This window comes from Chiloscyllium punctatum, chromosome 23 (assembly GCF_047496795.1).
Source record: "Chiloscyllium punctatum isolate Juve2018m chromosome 23, sChiPun1.3, whole genome shotgun sequence".
Classification (NCBI taxonomy): Eukaryota; Metazoa; Chordata; class Chondrichthyes; order Orectolobiformes; family Hemiscylliidae; genus Chiloscyllium; species Chiloscyllium punctatum.
Window position 1 is genome coordinate 68,315,995 of NC_092761.1, and position 24,977 is coordinate 68,340,971.

Genomic DNA, 24,977 nt, shown 5'->3' on the forward strand with positions numbered 1-24,977 from the left:
GTGTGGAGACCAATTAAAATTGGAGATGGACGGGGCGTGTGACCAATGGGAGAATACGGTGTGGAGAACATTCAGACGAGGGCACAGCCAATGGGAGGAAAGGTTGTCTCCGACCAACGGGAGTGGAAGGATGGACAACCTATCGGGCAGGGAGCCAATAGGAAGTGGCGACAGCGCGCATGCGGGGGATGCCTGAGTCCCAGGTGGTAGCGGAGACTGGACGGTTACCACACCGCCGGCCGGAGGAGTCCCACTGCGGGCTGCAATGTTGAAGCTACTTGCCCAGAAAGGATCAAGGTCCATGCAGATCATTGCAGTGCGGAAAGAGCATATGAGGAGGATTGGCCTCCTACTCCTGATTATAGTGGCTGTGGTTCTGTATAGACTCAGGTACTGGAATGGGAGGGTGCACTGCCCTTGTACAACCCCCTGCCCACCCCAGTGGTGCATTCGCCTATCTGTTCACCAGCCCCCTTTCCCCTTTTTATTTCACAGTTATTGCTCGATGCATAACACGTTTGCAGATGCAATGATTATTGTGTGTTGCTAAAGGAACATGCATACCTCGCAAGTTATGTCTCAGCCACTTCGCTGAGTTCACACTTTGTCACTATTCTGGTACCCAGGCTGTCAATTTGAATATAGCAAAATTTCACGTAAGATAAAGTGACCAGGCATATTATTTTTTGTGCAGGATCTTCTTTAAGGAATATTAGTAGGCTATAGCAACTTCAGTGATCTTCTCCAGTAATGTTAATGGTTTTTTTGGGACTGACAGCCACTACCTTTTGACAACATTGCACTGCACTGAAGATTTAGCCTACATAATTGTTTTTAAGTATTGAAAGCACAATCTTCTGAATAGGAAACAAGAGTGCTACTGGATAACATCAGTGATGCATGTGGATTTTTCTACTGTCCAGACATATTGTAACATCTGTTTTGTATCTATATTTCTTCTCTCAAACTGTTAGTACTCTCCTCTTGTTTGGTGATCCCTCGTGTTCCACTTGCTCCTGCTCTCACTCAGTCAACAGAATGCGAATCTCAATGTTTTGGCCCCCTTCAGTTTCAAATATGTAGATAATGTTAACTTTTTTTCTCCTACACAGTTGCTAAGTTTCTCCAGCTCCTTATTTTTATTTCACATCTCCAATGGCAGGAGTACTTTGCGTTAATTAGATTAGATTAGATTAGATTACTTACAGTGTGGAAACAGGCCCTTCGGCCCAACAAGTCCACACCGCCCCGCCGAAGCGTAACCCACCCATACCCCTACCCCTACATCTACATCTACCCCTTACCTAACACTATGGGCAATTTAGTATGGCCAATTCACCTGACCTGCACATCTTTTAGTTACTTTTGTGGAGATGAGTGTTTCCTTTAAGAAATACGTTTAATAAAATGCATTACTTGGTCCATTCAATAGTGAAGTTTAGGCATGTCTGTATGGCCAGTCCAAAAGCATTGGAATGATTGATAAATGTTTGATGCAGACCTCCATCTGTCTTCAAATATTGGTAGGAGTACAGAAATATAAATACTAGAAATAGGAGTTTGGCCCTTGACATTGCTTTGCCATTTGCTAATACTATGGCTGATCTAATTGTTGATCCAACTCCACTTTCCTACCTATTCCCATACTCTTTAACTGCCTTGTTAATAAGTTTCTATCTATCTCTGCCTTGAAGATATTCAGTGATCCTACTCCCCATCATACTGTAAGGAAGAAAGTTCCTCATACTTACAACCCTCAGAGAAAGGATTTCTCGTTATCTTCATCTTAAATGGGAGACTGCTCATTTATAAACTGTGTTCCTCAGTACCAGTCTGTTTCAAAGTTGGAAATGACCTTTGTTATGACATGGCTGTGAGCCCTCTGTTAATTAAACTGAACACCCAGAAAAGTTCACCTCGCTTCATAATCTGTTTAAAATCAGAGTGACAGAGGCATCCTAATTTCCACTATTTAAGGAAAATAATATCATTTTATTTTAACTCTAAAAGTGAACATTAAGCAACAACTATTCATAGCTGTAAGCCCCCCTTTCTCTTAACTGTTCCTCCCTGCCTCCAACTCTATCGCAATATACTGTTCCAATAAAACATTTATTAAAATTACATCTACTTAATTACTTACTTAAGATAATGCTGTAATGAAACACATCAACTGTTCTGAACTCCTTCAAACAGATCTACATCCATCTTTTAAATAAGGAGACCAAAACTGTGCATTATTCATAAGATATAGTCTCACCAGCTTCCTGTAGATTTAAAACAAACCGGGCATACTTGTGTTCCATTCCTCTTGCAGCAAATTCCAACATTTAATTTGCCTTTTCAGTCACTTGCTGCACTTAGGTACTAAATTTTGTTTGAATTTCTTGTATTGAAATAATATGCTGCTTTTCAATTCTTCCTGACAAAGTAGACAAGTTTGTATTTCTCACATTATACTCTTCACCTTTGTGGACTTTAGCAAAGCCTTTGACAAGGTTCCGTGAGGTACAGTATACCAATTAATAATGTTCGATCACATGGGATTCTAGGAGAGCTTGCTAATTGGATGCCAAATTGGCTTGACGATAGGAGACAAGGTGGTGATGGGGTTTTTGTTTTTTTGGACTGGAGGCCTGTGACCAGCAGTGTTCACAGCGATCTGTGCTAGGTCTGCTTTTGTTTGTAATCTGTATAAATGATTTATTTGAGAATTTATGGTTTGTACATTTGCAGATGACACCAAAATTGATTGAATAGTTGACAACGAAGCACGTTACCTAAGATGACAAAGGGATCTTGATCAATTAGGCCAAAGAGCTGAGGAGTGGCAAATGGATTTTAATTTGGATAAATATGAGGTATTGCATTTTGGTAAGACAAACATGGATAGGACTTATACAATTAAAAGTAAGGCCGGGGTATTGTTCTCAAACAGATAGGTCTTTAGAAGTTGCCTCATGGTTAGACAGGGTGGTTAAGAAGGTGTTTAGCATGCTTGGCTTCATTGAGTATAGGAGTTTGTACATGATGTTGAGTTTGTACATGATGTTGGTGAGACCACTTTTGGAGTACTTTGTATAGTTCTAGTCACCCTGCTACAGGAAGGATATTATTAAACTGAAGAGGGTTTAAAAAAAAAACTTAGCAGGATGTTGATTGGACTGGAAGATTTGAATTAAAGAGATAGACTGGATAGGCTGTGACTTTTTTCACTGAAGCGTAGAAGGTTGAGAGTTGATCTTGTAGAGGTTTGTAAAGTCATGAGGGGCATAGATAGGGTGAATAACAATGGTCTTTTCCATAGAGTAGGGGAGTTCAAAACTAGGAGGTGTATTTTTAAGGTGATGAGAAAGATTTTAAAGGGACCTGAAGGGCAACATTTTTTATATAAAAGGTGGCTTGTATGTGGAATGAATTGCCAGATGAAGTGGTAGATAGAAGTACATTTACAATATATGTGAATAGGAAAGCCTTAGAAGGATATTGGATAAATACAGGAAAATAGGACTAGTTTAGTTTGGGAAACTGCGTCGGTATGGACGAGTTGGATGGAAAGGTCTGTTTCTATGCTGTATGATTTTATCTGCTAAATATTTGTCCACTTGCTTGACCTATCTGTGTCTGTTTGCAGTCCCTTATACTCCCTTCACAATTTACTTTCCTGCAAACTTAGCAACCAGACATTTGGTTGATTCATCCAATTAATTGATGTTAGGTGTCAGTAGTTGACACAGTATCATCTGTTCAAAGGAATACTGCTATAAATGTTGGAACCATTATTGTTATTTGACTGCAAGTAGAAATGATTTGGTAATAAGTTAACATGTGCAAATATAGAAAGTTAATGATTTCATAAACTTCTTGCTCAATTTAAGAATTGAGAAAATACGCACTATGAGCCATTGCTTCAATATAAAGAAAGTCAGATCAGATCTGGTGTACAACTAAAGCCAAAAATTTGGAAATACAAAATCAGTCACATATTTTGGTGAGAACACACCATTGATGTTTGGACCTTTGTACCTTTTTTCAAAAATGAGAGATAAGAACTTATACATCTGGGAAAGTGGAAAGGGAAGGAAAGCAGCAGGGAGCAACTATCAGTGTAATGGGTGACAAAACAATGGTAGCAAGCAATCAAGATTGTTTTTTTTATTCGTTCATGGGTTATAGGCATCACTGACCAGTCCAGCACTTATTGCCCATTATTGCCAATTGCTCAGAGTGCAGTTCAGTGGGTCTGGAATCACTTGTAGGCCAGACCAGATAAAGTTCCTTCCCACTGAAGCAGATGGGTTTTCCTGACAATCAAAAATAGTTTCATGGTCATCATTAAACTCCTAATTCCAGATATTTATTAAATTCAAATTCCTGCCACGGAAGGATTTGAACCTAGTTCCCCATTACTAGGGTCTCTAGATTAATAATCTAGCTGTAATGCCACTAGGCCAGTATCCCCCCCACGATGTTGGTCTTTGCCACCAATCAACACAATGTTTATGCTAAAAATAGTAAAAATGGTGAAGTTGATGCCTGAGCTGTCAGAAAGACCAGTCACGAGGCACAAAAATATTATCTTGGGCCTCTTTAGCACATCCGAGCACGAGTTGGCTGTTCCGCCCATCAGGCCTGCACCAATATTCTCTATCATCATAAATGATTATCCACATAAGTACCTTTTCTCCATACTATTGTGATGTCCCTTTATATCTTTGGTACTTACAAATCTGAAAATGTGTTGCTGGAAAAGCTCAGCAGGTCAGGCAGCATCCAAGGAGCAGGAGCAGGATTCCTGAAGAAGGGCTCATGCCCGAAACGTCGATTCTCCAGTTCCTTGGATGCTGCCTGACCTGCTGCGCTTTTCCAGCAGCACATTTTCAGCTCTGATCTCCAGCATCTGCAGTCCTCACTTTCTCCTACTTACAAATCTGTCAACCTCTATTTTAAACATCCTCTGAGCTTCCACAGTGATTAAAAGCACATGTCTCAGTGAAGATTAGTATGAAAGAAATATACTTTAAGATGTCTGAGGGGTTAGAGAACATAATGCTGGAATAAAATGAAATATTTGCATTTATATTGTCTTGCATAACCACAGGATGTCCCAAAATATTTGGGAAGTGTAGTGACTTATAAAGTGCCATATAGTCTGTTTTTGTGTAATATTGATTGATTGAGGGATAACTGTCACACAGGAGAGTGGAGTTAACACAGGTGTCCTTTGAAGTAATGCTTTGGGAGTTTAATGTTTGAATGAAAAGACAGATGAGACATTGGTTTGACTTGAAGTTAAGAGGGCTGACAATGAAGCTACACCTGAATAATAACTTTTATACATGCTGATGAACATGTTCAACAGTTTACAAGACAAGTTCAGGGCAAAACATCATAGCAAAAGCTGTAATGCAAAGATTAGAACAAACAGTCTTACCGCAAATTCAATCCAAACTCTGGGTCAGATATGTGGATGACACCTTTGTAATCATTAAAACACAGAAATAGAAAACACACACCGGATCATCAACGCCACACTCACAGGAATCCGATTCATTAGAGAGGAAGGAAAGGACAACCAACTCCCATTCCTAGACGTGATGGTACAGAGAACACTGAACGGAGAATTCATCACAAAGGTATACAGGAAAGCCACACACACAGACCAAGTCCTGAACTACGAAAGCAACCACCCCAGCACACACAAAAAGAAATTGCATCAAGACTGTTCAAAAGGGGCACAACAGAACTGCAAAAAGAGGAAGAAGAACACCTCTACAAAGTATTTGCCAAAAACAGTTACCCCTGCAATTTTATCAACAGATGCCTAAGGGAAAGACAACGGAATGAGGACATGCCACAACCCAAAGGACTAGCCACGTTACCATACATCAAGAACATTTCTGAACTGACAGCCAGACTACTACGACCACTAGGACTCATAACAGCACACACAAACCAACAGCCACTCTCAGACAACAACTCACCAGGACAAAGAACCCGATACCCAGCATGAGCAAAACTATTGTAGTGTACAAAGTCCCATGCAAGGACTGCACAAAAGACTACATAGGACAAACAGGAAGACAGCTAACGATCCGTATCCATGAACACCAACTAGCCATGAAACGACTCTTAGTAGCCACACACGCAGATGACAAGCAACATGAGTTTGACTGGGACAACACTACTATTATAGGACAAGCCAAACAGAGAACAGCCAGGGAATTCCTAGAGGCATGGCACTCATCCACAGATTCAATCAATAAGCACATCGACCTGGACCCAATATACCGGCCACTGCAGCGGACAGCTGGAACTGACAACCGGAAGCGGCAGAGACAAACCACTATAAATGCTGGAGGAAACATCACAGAAGTGCTTCACAGGAGGCTCCCAAGCACTGAGGATGTCACCTTGACAGGGGACGAAATGTCTGCTCAGCGAACAGAACCACAACAAGTTATGAAGCTGGAAAAGATTTGCAAGAGACATGGGTGGAAATTGAGATATATTTCTAATGGTGCCATGGAAGAAGTTCATCCTGGTATCAGGATGCTGTCAACAGAATTATTTTTCACTTGATTGTAATTTTGCAATTTTGTTATCTTTTTCTGCATGTCTCCCAGTTATGATTGAGGGAGTATGTAATATTGGTGCTATTTTGAATTTCACTCATTGTGTCACATTCTAAGTATATAATCCTTCAGTCTTGTCTTTACAACTTTCCACATTCGGGAAACTATTAGAATCAAAAATTCCTATTAAAATTACCAATTCAGTAATTCTCATATTCTCTTGTTTTCAAAAATGACCATGTCCTGCATTATGGACTTTGGCCCTTCCTTACTCCTGTCTCTCACTGTCCAGCTGGAGTTATTCTATCCATGTTGCAAACATAACCTGTTTGGTTAAGCTAGCAGCTTGACGAAGCAAATGAATCTGCAACATAAGATGCACTGTGCAGTCTATTGAAAACTTAAATTGCACCCGAGAGGCCAGGAGTGGTAATTTGGAATGTTGTTGCTCTGACTTAAGGGAATGACAGTCTTATTCTAGTTTTATTTTCTCTACCAACGTTCCCCCATCTTCAGTAATCAACTGATCAATTGTGCCTAAACCTGTCCTAACTTTTCATCTTGTATTTAATTATGTGGATCTGGTAGGTTCATTTTGGCAAGAGATAATGCAGTATTCGTGCATTTTAAATTATCTGTATTAGTCTGTTACGTCTGATTTGTAGAGGCTTTCCTCTGTTTTTAGATTAGAAAAGTTTCACTAATCAGTTGAGACTTTAGTATTGGCAAAATTACAAACTACTTGATCATTTGTATGTGAAAATTTATTTGATAATACTTCTTGATCCAACATAAATGCAGGCTATTATGTAGTAAATTCCTTAACCATTTTGACTCTTGGAAAAAACAATTATTCAACAATTACCCTTTGGTGCTTTGTGTCCTTTTATGTTTTAATTTTGATATAGTGGAGAGGATTTTGTTGAAAGCTACAGAAATCGGCGAGAGATTCATTAGGCTGACGATTGTCACATTAGAACAACTAGCGTCAGGAGGGGACATGATTCAACATTTTAAGATCACAGTTTGCCTGTTTACTTGAACTGTATTATTAAAGAAGTCAAGATTGCAAAGCAGAAGAGTATTTGATAAAGCCTTTGAGAAAGACTACATGCCTAATTCCTATGTTTGGTATAAAATATAGGTAGAAATATTCAAACAGTTCAGTAAACCCCATGATTTTTAAGCAGATTTGCAGCTTTATTGTATTTCTGTGAAAAACAATCTGTTCAGTTTGGATAGTCATCAATATTTGAGGATGTGTAGACAATCAGCCTAATTGTTCACTTTATAGCTGGGTTGAGGAAGAGTTTCAACAAGTTGTCTGTTGCTTGTGAAAGTATATAATGTATGAAAGGTCTGTCTGTTTTGAGCCTATATTGTTACATCATTCTTGTCCCCACCCTGTGTTCCTGCAAATTCATACAATCCATTCTTTGAAGTTCTACAATTCTAAAAATGTTTGTTCAGGTATAATTTTTGATCCAGAGAAGTTTTAATATACCAAAAATATTGTGCATGTAATTTTCTGAATAGCCATTGCTGCTACTGTTTTAGTATAGAGCTAATCAGGCATATTACCAGCAAATACAAATACTCAAAATTACAGGGAGCTTCAATGGCTAAGTAGAAAATGACTCTTAAAATATGAATGACGATTGAGGACTTTTGATCGGTTTTATACATCTTGACCAGCCATTCACATTTATGCTATTTGTCAATTCTCTGAAGTACATAACCTGCTTTAAACTTTGAAATTGGTCCCATGACAATATTCTAATCTTCTGGGATTCAGTGTCTGGATAAAAATGAGTTTCCTTGATCATCTGCATAGGATTGAAATGTCTCTTTCTGCTGATACTTTTATTGTAGAACAGGTGTTGGCAACATGTTTTTTTTAAAGCGTGAAGAGCTTTTTAAAAAATGATTACCTCAAATCCGAACCATTAGGGGCTATTAGAAAATTTGCCATTTTAAAATCAAATGCTTGGGAAATTACCAAGTGTATCTGGCAGAATGTAATTTGCATCCATATACAAAATACAGTTGTTGAACCATGTTAATTTAATGGAAAAACAGCATATTTCCATTGGGTTAATAAAAACGTACTTTGGAATATGTGAAAAAAGTCCTACCTCTGCTTTATGAGAAACAGTAGCTGTAATTGTAAAATCTGTTTTTCAAGCCAAACATGTTGGTCAAACTGAAGCAGCTATGTAAAATTGTGATGCAGCTATCCCACTCAAACAGGTTTTATTTTGAGTTAAATAATGTTTGCTCTTGTTAAAATATTTATTTGAAATTGTAAAGTGCAGCCTATTGTATTCACAATATCACTTACCTAATTTATTTAGGCCTTGTAGTGTAAAAGGAGGGCCTGGGGGCCTGATAAAGAGGCAACGAGATTCCAAGTTAGCTTGCTGTCTCTCCATGGATGCTACCTGACCTGCATTTGTGACCTCCAGCATTTTTTGTTTTCAGTACATCTTTCAGCATCTGGAGTAATTTGCTCCAATATTAAAGAGATGCTTACAGCTCTGGAGCCACAGCCTGTGCACTCCAGACCTTAGGAAGCAAAGTTGATTGCTGTCAGGGAATGGATGGATGATCTACTCCCTGTTCACGTTTTGTCTGAGCCTGGACAACCATCTTTTACAGTGAGTGCTGCAATATTACAGCTGTAGTGTGTTTGGCTAGGTCACTTTTGAAATACATAGAACTCTGGTCTCCCTACTGTTGGAAAGATGTTGTGATACTTGAAAGGGTTCAGAAAAGATTTACAAGGATGTTGCCGTGGTTGGAGAGTTTGAACTGTAGAGGGGTGGGGCTTTTTTCCTTGGAACATTGAAGCCTGAGGAATGACCTTGCAGAGATTTATAAAATCATGAGGGGCATGGATCGGGTGAATAGCCAAGGTCTTTTTCCCAGTGTTAGGGCAGTCCAAAACTATAGGGCATAGATTTAAGGTGAGAAGAGAAAGATTTAAAAGGACCTCAGAGGCAACTTTTTAATGCAGAGTGTGGTGTCTGTATGGAATGAGCTGCCAGAGGAAGTGGTGGAAACTGGTACAATTACAACATTTAAAAGGCATCTGGATGGGTATATGAATCAGAAGGATTGGGGCCAAATGCTGGCAAATGGGACTAGTTTAATTTGGGATACTTGGTCGGCATGGACTAGTTGGACTGAAGAGGTCTATTTCTGTGCTGTACAGGAAATGTATGACCAATAACTGACAGGAACCGACAAATGAGAAGTTTTCTTTTAAGTTTTGAAAAGTGAATATTTGCTATTTAGCACCTGAATGTAAATGCAACCACACACAGTCTACTTTCATGCAGCCACGCTGAAGAAAAGGTTTTGAGTACAAACTGTATCATGCATTTAGTTCTTAAGACCGCTTTTCCATGTTGTAAAGACTTAATGAGGCAGACCTGCAATCATTTTTGGTCCACTGAAGAAATAAAGTTTGGAAGTTTTAGCAACATAGATTTACTGTTGATTAATGTACACAGAAGCAGATTTTTCTTGCACCTCAACTAGAGTGGAGCAATATCAAAACCATAATAGTGATCCCTTGGCCTACTTCCTCAGTAAAAATCAACTCCGATCCCGGTGTACTGGTGGATCTTGGGTACATCTTGTTGCTTTTCTGGTCTAAATGTTTTTCATAGAGGCATAGAAGAAAGTGATGACTGCAGATGGTGATCAGAGTCGAAACGTATGGTGCTGGGAAAGCACAGCAGGTCAAGCAGCATCTGAGGAGCAGGAGAGTCAAAGTTTTGGGCATAAGTCCTTCATCAGGATTGTGGGATGGTGGGGAAGGGGACTGAAAGATAAATAGGAGAGTGGAGATGGGGTTGGGGAGAAGGTGTGGTTCCGGTAGCTGTTGGAGTCGATGGGTTTGAAGTAGGTGTCCATTTTGAGTCAGTCACCAGGAAGGGGAGGGAGGTGTCCGAAACGATCCAGGTGAACTTGAAGTCAGGGTGGAAAGTGTTTGTGAAGTTACACTGGCACCATTCCCCATCTTCTCCTCTGCTACATTGATGACTGCATTGGTGCTGCCTCATGCTTCCTCAAGGAGGTTGAACATTTGATCAACTTTATGAACGCCTTCCACCTTGACCTCAAGTTCACCTGAACCAGCTCGGACACCTCCCTCCCCTTCTTGGACCTCTCATTCTCCATTTCCGGCGACCGAATTAACATGGACATCTACTTCAAACCCATTGATTCCCATCCCTTCTGCAAAAATGCTACCCCATACTCTCAATTCCTCCGCCTCTACGGTGTCTGGTCCCAGGAGGAGCAATTCCACTCCAGAATACCCCGGATGGCCTCCTATTTCAAGGGCTGCAATTTCCCTTCCCAAATGGTCAACAATGCCCTCCAGTGCATCTCCTCCACTTCCTGCACCTCTGTCCTTGAACCCCAAAGCTCCAACCACAACAAGGATAGAATTCTCCTGGTCCTTACCTTCCACCCCACCAATCTCCAGATGCAGTGCATCATCCTCTACTATTTCTACCACCTACAGTCAGACCCCACCACCATATGTTTCCATCTGCACCCCTCTCAGAGAGACCAATCCCTCTGTAACTTCCTCATTAGGTCCATGCCCTCCACCAACCCATCCTCCGTAGCTGGCACCTTCCCTTGCCACCCCAAGAAGTGTAAAACCTGCGCTCACACCTTCCCCCGAACCTCTATCTAAGGCGCCAAAGGATCCTTCCATATCCGGCAGAGATTTTCCTGCACATCCAACCACCTTATCTACTGCTCTCTGTGGTCTCCTCTACATTGAAGAGACAGGATACCAACTTGTGGAATGTTTCTGAGAACCCCACCGCCCTGTGGTTGAATACTTCAATTCCCCCTCCCACTCTGCCAAGGATATGCAAGTCCTGGCCTGCCTCCACTGCGAAATCCTAGCCACCCAACTTCTGGAGGAAAAATGCCTTACCTTCTGCTTTGGGGGCCTCCAATCACACACAGTATCAATATCTATTTCACCAGTTTCTTCATCTCCCACCTCCCATTCCCTCCCACCCAAACCCAAATCCAACCCTCCAACTCAGCACCACTCTATTAAACTGTACTACCTGTCCATCTACCTTCCCACCCATCCGCTCCACCCTATCACCGTCACCCCCCCCCACTCACCATAATTTGCATCTATCTATCACCTTCCCACCTACGTACCCCCACTCCCCAGCCTTGCCTCCTATTTATCTCTCAGCCCCCCCCATACCTGATGAAGATTTATGCCCGAAGCTTCAATTCTCCTGCCCCTCTGATGCTGCCTGACCTGTTGTGCTTTTCCAGTGCCACACTTTTTGATAGAGGTGTGGGAGCCCTGCGGTGCAGAAATAGTCCATTCGACCCATCAAGTACGCGCTCACCCTCTGAGGGGCATCCCATCCCACTCCACACCCTATTCTCGTAGCCCTGCATTTAGAATGATGAGCCTACATTGCTCCAGGATGTGTAAGCTGTTTAGCATGGCCAATCCACCTAACCTGCACATGTTTGGATTGAGAGGAAATTGGTGCACCCAGAGGAAACCCATACAGGCATGGGGAGAATGTTCAAACTTTTCACAGACAAGTTGCCCGAGGCTGGAATCTAACCCGAGTCCTTGGTTCTGTGAGGCACTGATGTTAGCCACTGTACCACTCGCTGTTTTTCCTTGATGTTCCAAAATAAAATACTAAAGCTTCTCATCAGAAAGTTTGTTTGAATTTTGATGACTTTGTTCAGGCACAGGATTAGCTCAGGGAACCTTGCTAACTGTATTAGGAGGAAAGAGAAAAAGACCACCTGACATCTCGACTCCATATTAGATTAGAATAGATTAGATTACTTAGTGTGGAAACAGGCCCTTCGGCCCAACAAGTCCACACCGATCCTCCGAAGAGCGACCCATTCCCCTACATTTACCCCATCACCTACCACTGTTTTAATATAATGTCCTTTTATGTGTTTATACTTCATGGCTCCATGTTGTGTAAGCATGACATGTATATGAAGAAGAACTTGCATTTATATGATACCTTTCCTGGCATTCGGACATCCCAAATCACATAACAGCAATGATTATTTCTGAGCAGTTGCAACACATGGAGACAATGGCAACCAGTTAGTATACATCCATTGTGATAGTAACTAGATAAATTACTTTATTTGCTTAAAAAATAAATATTGGCTCGGATGGCCACCTTTAAACAAAAGCCAGTGAGATATTTGTTTTTGGGAAAACAGGAATGTCATCTGTAAACACCCAGTCATTTGACAAGATGTAGGAGGTATTATAGAGACTCTGCTATGTTGGAGCTTTCCACCTTCAGAAGGAGAACGGCCAGCTCTCTTTAGACTCTGCAATTATTGTACCAATGAAGGGGATTGGGCTTCCCCATGAGTTCAGAAAAAATGCATGGTAATATGATTTCTGCAACTATTTTTCTTCAGTGCTTGGGTTCAGATTGTTCAGAGTGTAACTTTACTGTCACCAAGGCATGTACTTTTCAGAATTAAGAATCACACAACACCAGGTTATAGTCCAACAGGTTTAATTGGAAGCACACTAGCTTTCGGAGCGTCGCTCTGAAAGCTAGTGTGCTTCCAATTAAACCTGCTGGACTATAACCTGGTGTTGTGTGATTTTTAACTTTGTACACCCCAGTCCAACACCGGCATCTCCAAATCATGACGACTATTCAGAATGTATTGTGTGACGATCTTTCAAATATCATGGGAGTTATTAGCAAGTATTTGCATAATTCTGAAAAATACCTGACCTGACTTCCAGAAAGTAATATTGTGCATCCAAAGACAAACAGTGGTGTGGCTGTAGAAAATATTTTCATTAGCAAATGCTAATTGAAGTAACATTTGAACATATCTTTTTTAAAAAAAAACACCAACTTATGGGAATCAACAATACAGCTCTGCAGATTGTTTGCCTGAATGCTGCTCTTCCAGGTCGGGCAGTAGAGTCATTTTGTATATATGTAAATCTGCAACTTCTCTGGTCCGTACACAGCAGATCGTAAGAGCACCAGGGTTTTGAGTTGAGTAATCGAATACCAGCAACCAACCAAGTGTGGTTGTCTCCTAGAGTAGAAGACAGAAATGACTGGAGCAAGGATGTTGTTCAGAAATGTTCCATTTATCAAAGTAGCCTTGTAGACCTTGTAAAGAAGTGTGGCTGATTTTGGGTGGCACAGTGGTTAGTACTGCTACCTCACAGTGCTAGGGACCCAGTTTTGATTCCACCTTCTCTGCAGACTCCACACACAATCTCCCCGTGTCTGAGTTGCTTTCCTCCAGAAATTCCAGTTTCCTCCCACAGTCCAAAGATGTTCAGTTTGGGTGGTTTGGCAATGCTTAATGGCCCATTGTGTCCAGAGTGGTGCAGGCTAGGTGGATTAGCTATGGGAAATATAAGGTTAAAGGGAGACGGTGGGTCTGGGTGGGATGCTGTTCAAAACATCGGTGTGGATTTTATGGGCCAATTGGCCTGCTTCCATACTGTAGGGATTGTATAATTTTTGGGGGTCATGCCCTGTCTTGCACAGTGGAAAGAGTTTTAGAACTTGATAACACAGTGAATACTGAGTTTCTTGTCAGTTTTTTTGATTCTAGGTTTAGTTTGATAGGACTAAAACCAAGACCCTTTGGGCTTCTTGTCTCATTGTAGGCAATCAGATCTTGTGAACTTTTTAAAGTAAGACCACCCAGTTTTCAGAGTTATTCCATCCAACTGTTTAGCTTAGACACTGTACTGAATATCCCATCAATTTAGCTAAGCATCAATTTCATTAAATTTTCAGAAGGTTTCTCTGCAAGATTTAGCAAGTTTCCTTGCTGCATCTTAGCAAGCTCACTTCATTAACTACCTACACTGTCTTGTCCATTCAGTCACCCACCATTCCCAGAAGAACTCTCCACTCACGAGATAATTCCCAGTAACATTGCTGGTGGTCTGACCCTGACCCTGACCGTAACCCAACTTTAACCTTTAGCCTTGAAATGGCCGCTGTGCACCTGGGCAAGTGCCGGCGATCCCATGTTGTCCTTCACTGGCATACCTTCCACAAAGCCACACTGCTAACAGCATGTGGTTGGTTGACAATGTGGCACAGCTATGTTTCCGAATCCTGTTACCTAACTGCTGCAATGATCTAGTCATGGGGAAGGGAACTGGTGACGTGGTGAAAATTCCATCGATCAGCATTTGAACCCGAAGTACATTCACTCTGCATGCATTGCACGTGAATAATTAAATTATTGCACTGCATCTTGCAAGTACATGCTTAATATATTTAACCCTTGAATGCTGTAACATTTGACGGATGTGGGACCCTTGTTTTTTGCCCATCCATCTGATACTGACTCCAACTACCCTGGGTATTGTCTCAGCTATTGCTGAGGTAGTATCTAGTGAACAGGAAGTGACTGCCGGGAATGCACCTTGCAGTGGACACTATCAGCACTGGGCTGTGCCTATTCACCAGGGTCCCACTCTGTTAGAGTCACCCCGACCCTTTCTTTTAACTTTGTACTACCTAGATAGCCCACCTTCACCCACTAGACCCCATCCAAGAAAATGTGGAAAGCCCCTACATTAAGCTTTGCTTCCAACTTTCCTCCTTGCTCCCTGAACTCTGATCTGTATGCTTCACTGTGGAGGTGACAGACTTGGTCACTGTCAATGCCTGCAGTTCCACCTCATCCAACCCCTCAGCCCCTTTCTCTGCATGGTACTGCATCCTCTGATACTGTACCTTATGCCTGCTTTGTACCCTGACTAATCCTCACTAACCCCCCCCCCCCACAACTAATCCTCATATGATAGCTCTTCTTACCCAAGATCATTCTGCTCTGGACCTGCTTCAAGGCCGGTAGGTCATACTTAGATACGATGCCCAAAACTGCACACAATATTCCAATGTGGCCTAACCAGAGACTCGTATAACATCAGGAGGGTATAGCTGGAGGAAGGTGTAGGTGATCTGATTAGAAAGTTTGCAGATGACACTCAGATTGGTGGAGTAGCAGATAGTGAAGGGGACTGTCAGAGAATGCAGCAGAATATAGATTGGAGAGTTGGGTGGAGAAATAGCAGATGGAGTTCAATCCGGGCAAATACGAGGTAATGCATTTTGGAAGATCCGATGCCAGAGCGAACTACACAGTAAATGGAAAAGCCCTAGGGAACATTGATGTACAGAGAGATCTGTGTCTTCAGGTCCATTGTACCCTGAAAGTGTCAATGCAGGTTGATAGAGTGGTCATGAAGGCATAGGCATGCTTTCTTTCATTGGCCAGGGTATTGAATGTAAGACTTGTCATTTTTCAGTTGTATAGGAGTTTTGTTTGGCCATATTTGGAATACTGCTTACAGTTCTGGTCGCCACATTACTAAAAGGTTGTGGATGCTTTGGAGAGTGTGCAGAGGAGGTTCATCAGGATGTTCCCTGGTATGGAAGGCACTAGTTGTGAATAGAGGTTGAGTTGAGTAGAGTAGGATTATTTTCATGAATAAGACGGAGGTTGAGGGGGGACCTGATTGAATTCTACAAAATCATGAGTATAGATAGGGTGGATAGCAAGAAGCTTTATTTTTCCCCAGAGTGGGGGACTCAATTACTAGGGGTCACAAGTTCAAGGTAGGAGGGGAATAGTTTAAGGGAGATGTGCGTGGAAAGTTCTTCACGCAGAGGGTGGTTGGTGCCTGGATTACATTGCCAGTGGAGATGGTAGAGACTGGCATGATAGTGTCCTTTAAGATGTATCCAGACAGATACATGAATGGGCAGGAAGTAGAGGGATACAGATCCTTAGAAAATAGACAGCAGGTTTAGATAGAGGATCTGGATTGGCGCAGGCTTGGAGGGCCAAAGGACCTGTGCTGTCATTTTCTTTGTTCTCAACAATGCATCCCTGCTCTTGTTTTCTAGCCCCCTAAAAATGAATCTGAACATTACATTTCCCTTCTTACCTGCAACTGAATCTGCATATTAAACCTAAGAGAATTCTGAACTAGGACTGCTAAGTCCCTTTGTGCTTTCTAAAGCCTTTTACCCTCTTAGAAAATAGTCTCTGTCTCTATTCTTCCTACCAAAGTGCAGAATCTTACACTTCCTCGCTTTGTATTCCATCTACCATTTCTTTTCTCATTCTCCTACCTTGTCCAAGTCCTTCTGAAGTCTCCCCACCTCCTCAACACTACCTGTCCATCTATCTATTTTTGTGTCATCTGCAAACTTTGTAACAATACCCTCAATTTCTTCATCCAGATTGTTAATGTATACCATGAATAGTTGTGGCCCCAACACTGACTTCTGCAGAACTCAGAGTCATATGACATGGAAACAGATCCTTCAGTCCAACTAGTCCATGTTGACGATGTTCCCAACCTGAACTAGTTCCACTTGACTGCATTTGACCCATATCCCTCTAAATGTTTCCTATTCATGTACTTTTTCAAATGTCATTTAAATATTGTGACTGTACCTGCATCCACCACTTCCTCTGGAAGTTTGTTCCGAACATGAATCACTGTGTTTAAAAAAAAATGTTGTCCCTTGTCCTTTTCCTAACTTTCTCATCTCACCTTAAAACTATGCCCCTTGGTTTTGGACTCCACCTCCCCAGTGAAACGATCCCTTGCTCGTCACCTTAACTATATCCCTCATGATTTTATAAACTTCGATTAGGTCACCCCTCAAACTCCTATGTTCCAGTGAAAAAAGTCCCATCCAGTCCATTTCTATAGCTCAAACACTCTTTTCCTGGCAACATATTTCTAAATGTTTTCTGAATTCTCTCCAATTTAATAATATCCTTCCTATAGCAGAACATGTAGAATTTCACAGCACTCCAGAAGAGACCTCACTGACATCCTGTACAACCTCAACATGATGTCCTAACTCCTTCACTCAGTGGTCTAAGCGATGAAGGCAAACATTCTAAAGGCTGCCTTAACCACCCTCTCTACCTGTGACACCAACTTCAAAGAATTATGTACCTGACACCTAGGTCTCAGTTTGACAACGCTTCCCAGGACCCTACTATGAATTCTACAAGGCCTGTCCTTGTTTGTTTACTGAATTACAATGCCTCGCATTTATACAAATTAAACTCCATCTGCCAATCCTCATCCCATTGATGCAATTAATCAAGATCTGTTTGTAATCTTCGAGAACCCTCTTGACTGGCCACTATACCACCAATTTTGGTGTCATCTGCAAAGTTATTAACAATGTTTCCTGTATTCTCATCCAAATTATTTATATAAATAATAAACAAAGTAGACCCAATACCAATCCATCTGGAACCCCACAGGTCACAGGCCTCCAGTCTGAAAAACAACCTTTAGCACCACCCTCTAAGACCCATCGTCAAATCAATTTTGTATCCAATTGGCGAGCTCATCCTAAATCCCATGTGATCTAACTTTACTAAACTCCTCTAGTCACCTGCTGTCATCTTACCCCAATGCCTAATGCTTAATTAAAAGATGCAGCAAGTTGATCCCAATGTCGAGATGTACCCTAAGTGACTTTTTGCGTGATTCTATCAGATTACTCAGCACAGCTCAGGTCTCAATAAAATTCCACCCAATGTGATCAGTGTCTCCCCCATTCTGTTTGAGGCCTTCATGTAACAAAACGCTGATAGAGATGTGAAGGCCCCTATTTATGAACTGGTGAAAGCAGATTTTTTTGTTAGCTTCATGTGTGAGGCAAGGAGTATGCTGCTAACCTGAAAAACTGGGAAGAAGAAGCATGCTAGTTTCTGGAAGATTGTCAGGGTCTGTGAAGCAACATGTTACTGAACTGTTTTGAATTTAAGCAGTATTTTACTCAGCTCAATGCAGTATCCCAGGCTGCAAACGCACAGTCCACATGTGATCCAAATAACACCAATATTGTGTCCTTTTATGATTGTGATGCTTGATCCATGTGGAAAGATTTTCATTTCAACTATTTCTGATGCTAATGGATATGTTCCTTGCCATAGCTCCACATCTTTACTGATGTTGTTGGCTAAACAGCAGTTTCAGAAAACAATCTGAGTCCAAAGTCCATATCTTTGTATGGGTTTCTGCTGGCCCGGTTTAAAAATTAATCATAGGCTACAATAAATTGTTCGGGAAAGCTAGGAATTAATTAATGGGTGAACTAGTACAGAAGTTAAAAAAAAAAGTGGTACAAAATAGCAGAAAACCTTTTTTGAAAATATCAAATTAGACACTGTCCACAAAAATGAAAAACAGATATTTGTCCTATGGAGTTGCTACCTGTAAAAGAAAATGCAAGTTTCTTTCATAAGCTACATTTAAAGATGGGAGAAGGACTGTACTAACTGATAGTTTATGGACATCAGAGACACTTTTGTCACTAACTGGTGATCTAAGGAACTTTTATAGAAAAATGTTTATTAAGGACAGAAAACCAGAATTCAATTAACTTAAGTTTCATTTATCTGATTTCTGACGAACTAGCCCTGTGCCCATTTTAGAATGCTTCCTGTTTCTTAATAGTAATGTGAAAAGATTGATGTTTCATATTGTCATTAACTAATTAAATAACGATAATTTCTGTATATGTTTATTTGTTACAGATGCTGAGACCAAGATTACTTCTATAGAGGTGTTGACTCTTAATTCTGGATGACACAAATTTCAGTTTAAAGAGAAACAAACCTTTATTTCTGGATGGCCAGCGAGAGATTCTGGGTGACACCAAAGGAGTCTCATAGCCTTCTGTGATGGCACCCTCGATGAATCTCTGAATATTATATGCAAGCAGTGTACGTTCTATCGTGTTTGGGTGTGACCAATACAAAGTTCTTAACATCTCATGGCTGACTGCTATTATGTTGTTTAAAACAGATATTTCTCAATCTTACAATGACTAGTGATTGCTATCTTCCTGTGACAAATACCGAATTGCTCACATGAGCCTGTTACTGTATTATTCACAATCTTGTGTTAATAGGTAAGGAGATAGATAATAGGATTCAGTATTGTTCTCATTGTTGGTCTTCACATCCCTTGTTAATGGGTAAGGAAATACATTAATAGAAACAGGAGGTTGTTATTATGATTACAACCAGGGCTGACAATCTTATCTTTGCCTGAGAGCTGAGAGCAAAATACACACCTATGGCTCCAGACAATTCCTACAGTTCTGAGATAACCAGACACTCACTGTGATTTCTGGTCTCAGCCTGTCAGAGGGCAGGCATATAGTAAAAATTATAGCAAACCACTATAATAGAGTTTTTTTTAAAACTGTTGAATCCCAATGCTCTAATATGCATTATAATAGAACTTTTGTTGTTGTATTCTTGAAACTTTATCAGAGGACACCACCATATCACAATATTGTATGCATTTGATGGAAACCACAGTCACTAAATACTTAGTGCTGTCCAAATTTGTTTGCCAATCTTCCCATTCTTAGTTTAAATGCAAGAATAAATTTAATTTATTGCTGACCTATTTGAACCTAAAATTGAAATTTGTCAGTGTACTGTCTAATATTACACATTCAAGGTCAGAAGCCACACAGCAGGTTGTCGTCCAACAGGTTTATTTAAAATCATAAGCTTTAGGAGTGCTGCTCCTTCATTAGATGAAGTGAAGTGAAACGCACAGGCACAGTATTTGTCATTTGTGAAAGAGGAGTGTTCTGAAAGCTTATGATATCAAGTACACCTGTTGGACTATAACCTGGTGTTGTAAGACTTCTGACCCTGTCCACCCCAGTCCAACACCGGCACCTCCACATCGTATTACACATTGACTATGCTCCCTTGTTTGACATGACAATTGAATAGATGTCAAGTGAAATCTATACTTTTTGACTAAGGTTGTGTCTCAATTCAGTCTACTTCAGGGAAATTGAGCACAAGACAAACACCCATGGCTCCTCCATTTGTGTTAAGAGATGTTGCTATTTTAAAAGCCATAAAGTCTGGATTTTCTGAACGGGCTGAAGATCTGTTGGATGTAGCGCAGAAGGTAGCTTGTAGCATGTCTGAGTTCTGGGTCACTGTAATGTTGAAAGATTAGATTGGAATGTCTCTCTGGATATTGATGTAATAGTAAAGAGTTAAACTGCACTGAATGAACATTGTGGAAATGGGTGGGGATGACAATAGTGAAAGAATGCAGACGACTCACGCTCCAATTAGACAGTCATTTGCTGCTACTCCCCTACTATTATCCATTTAAACTATCATTCAATTTTTTGCATTTAGAAATACTTTCATAAGCCATTCCCTAAAACTAGGTATGTTGCACCTGCATTGTTTTGGGGAATAATAGAGTCAGGAAATCGTCTGCATAACAATTTCCCAAGATTAGGGCAGGAGCATTTGCATTACCTCTGAGGGTGATCTCATCCTACCATTGTACCTGGCGTAACCTGACTGTCAGTAGCTGGGGGTTGGCTTGAGTGGCCAGAGTATCTGTAAGCATGACCAACTGACCTGTGTAAAGGGGATATGTTTTCTTTGTTTAGGGCCTCACTTTGACCCGACTTCACTCGCCTGTGAAGAGGGCCGAAGGGGATCACCTAGCTTGTACAAGCTTTCATAAACTTTAACTGTTTGCCGAAGTTGGTGTGTGCAAATTGCATCTCGTGTGTGAAACCTCGGAAAAGAACCTCACAACTGACCACATTTACATACATGAAGGCTATGTTTCAGGGGGAAGTCACACTCCTTAGACTAACTACCTTGAATTTGGTCTGTGGTGAGGGACTGGAGGGTGTGACCAGGAGTGAGGCAGGCGAAGGGATCCAGGAGGTAGTGCTGCAGGAGTCTCAGTTCCTGAGCTTGTCTAACAGGTTTGTGATTCTTGCTGTCAGTGTGGATGAGAGCTGGGGTTTGCATGGAGGGTGAGCAAACTGACCATACCACCATTGTACAGGGAACCATTCAAGACAGCAGATAAAGGAGAAATGTTGTTGTAATCGAGGGTAGTGAATTCATAGAATAAACACTGTTCTGTGGCCTGTATTAAGAGTCCCAAAGGCTGTGTTGCCTGATTGGTGCCCGTGTTCAGGATATCTCATCTGTCTGAGGGTTGCTAGTTACAGCATGTCAGCATAGCGCAAAGTGATGAGGCATATTCAAGAATTATCTCAGCCATTATAGGGAATGAATCCATGGTATTGGTGCTCTTAAGTACAGTCTGGAGAAAGTGAGGACTGCAGATGCTGGAGATCAGAGTCGAAGAGTCTGGTGCTGGAAAAGCACAGCCGGTCAGGCAGCATCTGAGGAGCAGCAGAATCGACATTTCAGTTATAAGCCGTTTATCAGGATCGAGGCTTGTGGGCTAAGGGGGCTGAGAGATAAATGGGAAGGAGGTTGGGTTCGGGGGTGAAGGTAACTGGGAATGAGAGAGGTTGGAGAGGAGGATTGAATGGGTAAATGGGAAGGAAGATGGACAGATAGGACCATTCAAGAGGGTGATAACCATGTTGGGACTGGGATAAGATGTGGGGAGGGAAATGGGGACACTGGTGAAATCCACATTAATCCAGTGTCGTTGAAGGGTCTCCAAGGTGGAAAAAGGGGTGTTCTTCCTCAAGACATCAGGTGGTTAGACTTTGGTGGTGGAGGCGGCCCAGGACCTGCATGTCCTTGGCAGAATGGGAGGGGGAGTTAAAGTGTTCAGCCAGGGGTGGTAGGGTTGGTTGGTGCGGGTGTCCCAGAGATGTACAATCTGACTGAGCTAACCATTATTGTTGACTTCCATGACACTGTTGAGTATTTCAAATTGTTCACCATGAGCCTTGATTCATCTGATTTAGCCTTGATGCTTTCGCTTCTGTTCTCCATCATTATATCATTCTATCAGTAATCTCACCCCTTGTGCCTTGCATAGTTTTTTTTTTATTTGGTCATGGGATGTGGTTCTAGTTAGGCCAGCATTTATTACCTACCCCTATTTGACCAAAGAGCAATTAAGATTCAACCAGTTGCTGGAGTCTTATGTAGCCAGACCAGGTAAGTTGGCAGATTTCTTTTCTGAAAGGGAAATGAATAAAAAAGAACTGCAATTCCTGGAAATCTGAAACAAAAACAGAAAGCTTTCTCTCCACAGATGCTGCGGCATTTCTCCAGTAAGTTCTGCTTTTGTTTGGGTTTTTTAACAATTAACAATGATTATGTGGACACCATTAGCATAACATTTGCTTTTAATTCTAGATTTTTATTGAATTCAAATTTCACTGTCTACCACAGTGAGATTTGAGCCCTTTGCTCAAGAATCTCAGCCTGGGTGGGGTTCTGGATTCCTAGCCCAATGTCGTCACCACAATGCTGTCACCTCCCATTTCTTTAACTACATAATCACAGGCTTCATGTTGCTGTCACTGAATTTCTTGATGATAAAGGAAAGCTCTCACTTGTATCTTTTTCAAAATCAAACAACGAATGATACTTTGAGCTATGGCTGAGGATGACCAATCAAATGTCAGACTTTCTCTGAGGTAGAAGGGTTTTTATCCTGGGGGTGGTGTGCCTGCAGATGCTTCATAATTGTTTCCTGCTTTTCCTACTCATTAATGCCCACATTAATTGTCAACCAACTCGCAGGATGGTGTACCCCACCCAAGCGGATTGATAAGATCTTGGTTTAATGCTGAAAGATAGCATCTTCAGTGATCTGGTATTCCCTCCATCTCCAAACAGGAACTTGGAGGGAATTGTGGCTAACATTACAAGTAAATTCTTACAGGTTACAGTAGATTGTAAAAATCACAGGATTGGGACAGCTCCCGAACTCAATTTATACAAAGTTAAATGATGAAACAGCAACATCGGGCATCCAAAAGAAAGTCTTGCCATTCCTAAAATAAGAGCTTTCTGACTAAAGCCTGTGACCAGTTGTTGAGATAATGAAATTCTAAAATAAAGAGATATGCTTGATTTTTGTGAATATCAGAATTTATGGTGGCAGTTAGGGAAGGCTTTCAGATAGGTAAAGCATGCTGTAATGGAAAAGTCCTTTGCCTTTAGAAAATCTCAGTATTGTGAAGATCATAAAATGTCTAAGTACGTGTTTTTGAGTACAGTATGGTGTAGTATTTGTTATATTAGTGTAAATCTGTTTAACTCAGCATACATTTACATTGAAGTGTGTTTTTGATGAGCTATGCACAAATTACAGGGTCTCTGCAATAGTTTTCAACAATCACCTTTAGAAATGCCATTGTGTGCGTGGAAAATGGATAATGTTTTTTAAACTGTTGACATCTACTCCCTTCAATCGTTTGGACATGCATCTACTAAATACCCGGAGAGATATAGAAGAGGAAGGCATTTTGACCTATCTTAACTCATCTGTACACTTTGTAGTTGAAGTTTTCTGATGCTTGGGATTGTGTGTTGGAATTCACCATGTGTCTACTCCGTAAATTAATAGCTGAGCTACAGTTATACTTTGAAATAAGACGCTTCTCGTCTACTTCTAGGTTCCATTGGATATCGCTCACTCCAACAAGAATGTACAGCCGAAAAATAGGTTTGCAGGCTGACCGAGAATACTTTGAATTAGAGGGAAATAAATTTCTCATCTTGGGTGGATCGATGCACTACTTTCGTATTCCACGGGCGTACTGGGCAGACCGTATGCTGAAGATGAAAGCTCTAGGTTTGAACACTTTAGTAACGTAAGTAAAAACCATACATTATGGTTGCTTCTGCCTTGTCTCTTTGAATTTCTAACTCCTCTGTTATTTCCCTGAATCCCACTGAAATTATCAGTTTAAATTTTCTAAAATACCTCGTATAGTCAAAGAGTTAGCTTGATGATTGTGATGGAGACTTCACCCGAGAGTGACTGAGGTCAAGTGAATGTATCTGGGAATTTGGTGTAGAGTGGGAAAAGAAGTACTTAAAGAACAATTTACTACTAGAAGTAAAATTTGCTGAGAGAAGTTGGTGAATGGAGGGTGCGGGTTGTATCAGTTATAAATGAATTAGCAATTACTCTTTAATTAACACATTAGAGGGCAGAGCAGATAATGTGCTGAGATTGAAAAGTACTGGAATTTCTGGATGCCGATGTGATCTAGAGCAAACACTAGTGTCTACCGGACTTCAGCTCAGAGTTATTGAGCACTGTAGAACATCAGGGAGGGGTAAAATTAGCTAGGCATTTTATTTTAGGAGGTTGTCAAACCCTTTAGATTAGGTCTTTGGATTTGGTCAGGAACGAAAGTTTGTGACTACACAAGAGGCAGTTAAGGGGGTCCGGAGAGCAGGAGCCTCAGATTTTGAAATTGTCCAACAGGTTTGAGGTTTTTACAGCTTGCTTGGATGAGAGTGACGGCTGAAGGGCAGTCTGAGTTAACTGGCCAAGGCACTGTGAAACAG

General features: G+C 41.1%; 1 protein-coding gene across 1 annotated transcript in view; it reads left to right on the top strand.

Annotated features, from left to right (window-relative positions):
- Positions 1–167: 167 nt before the first annotated feature.
- The window catches only part of LOC140494123 (beta-galactosidase-1-like protein 2), an 88,034-nt gene continuing 63,224 nt past the window's right edge, over positions 168–24,977 (top strand). Inside the window, exons 1-2 of the mRNA XM_072593138.1 lie at positions 168–390; positions 24,074–24,271. Coding sequence (XP_072449239.1) covers positions 266–390; positions 24,074–24,271 — 323 coding nt within the window. The 5' untranslated portion in view covers positions 168–265. The remainder of the gene's footprint in view (positions 391–24,073; positions 24,272–24,977) is intronic.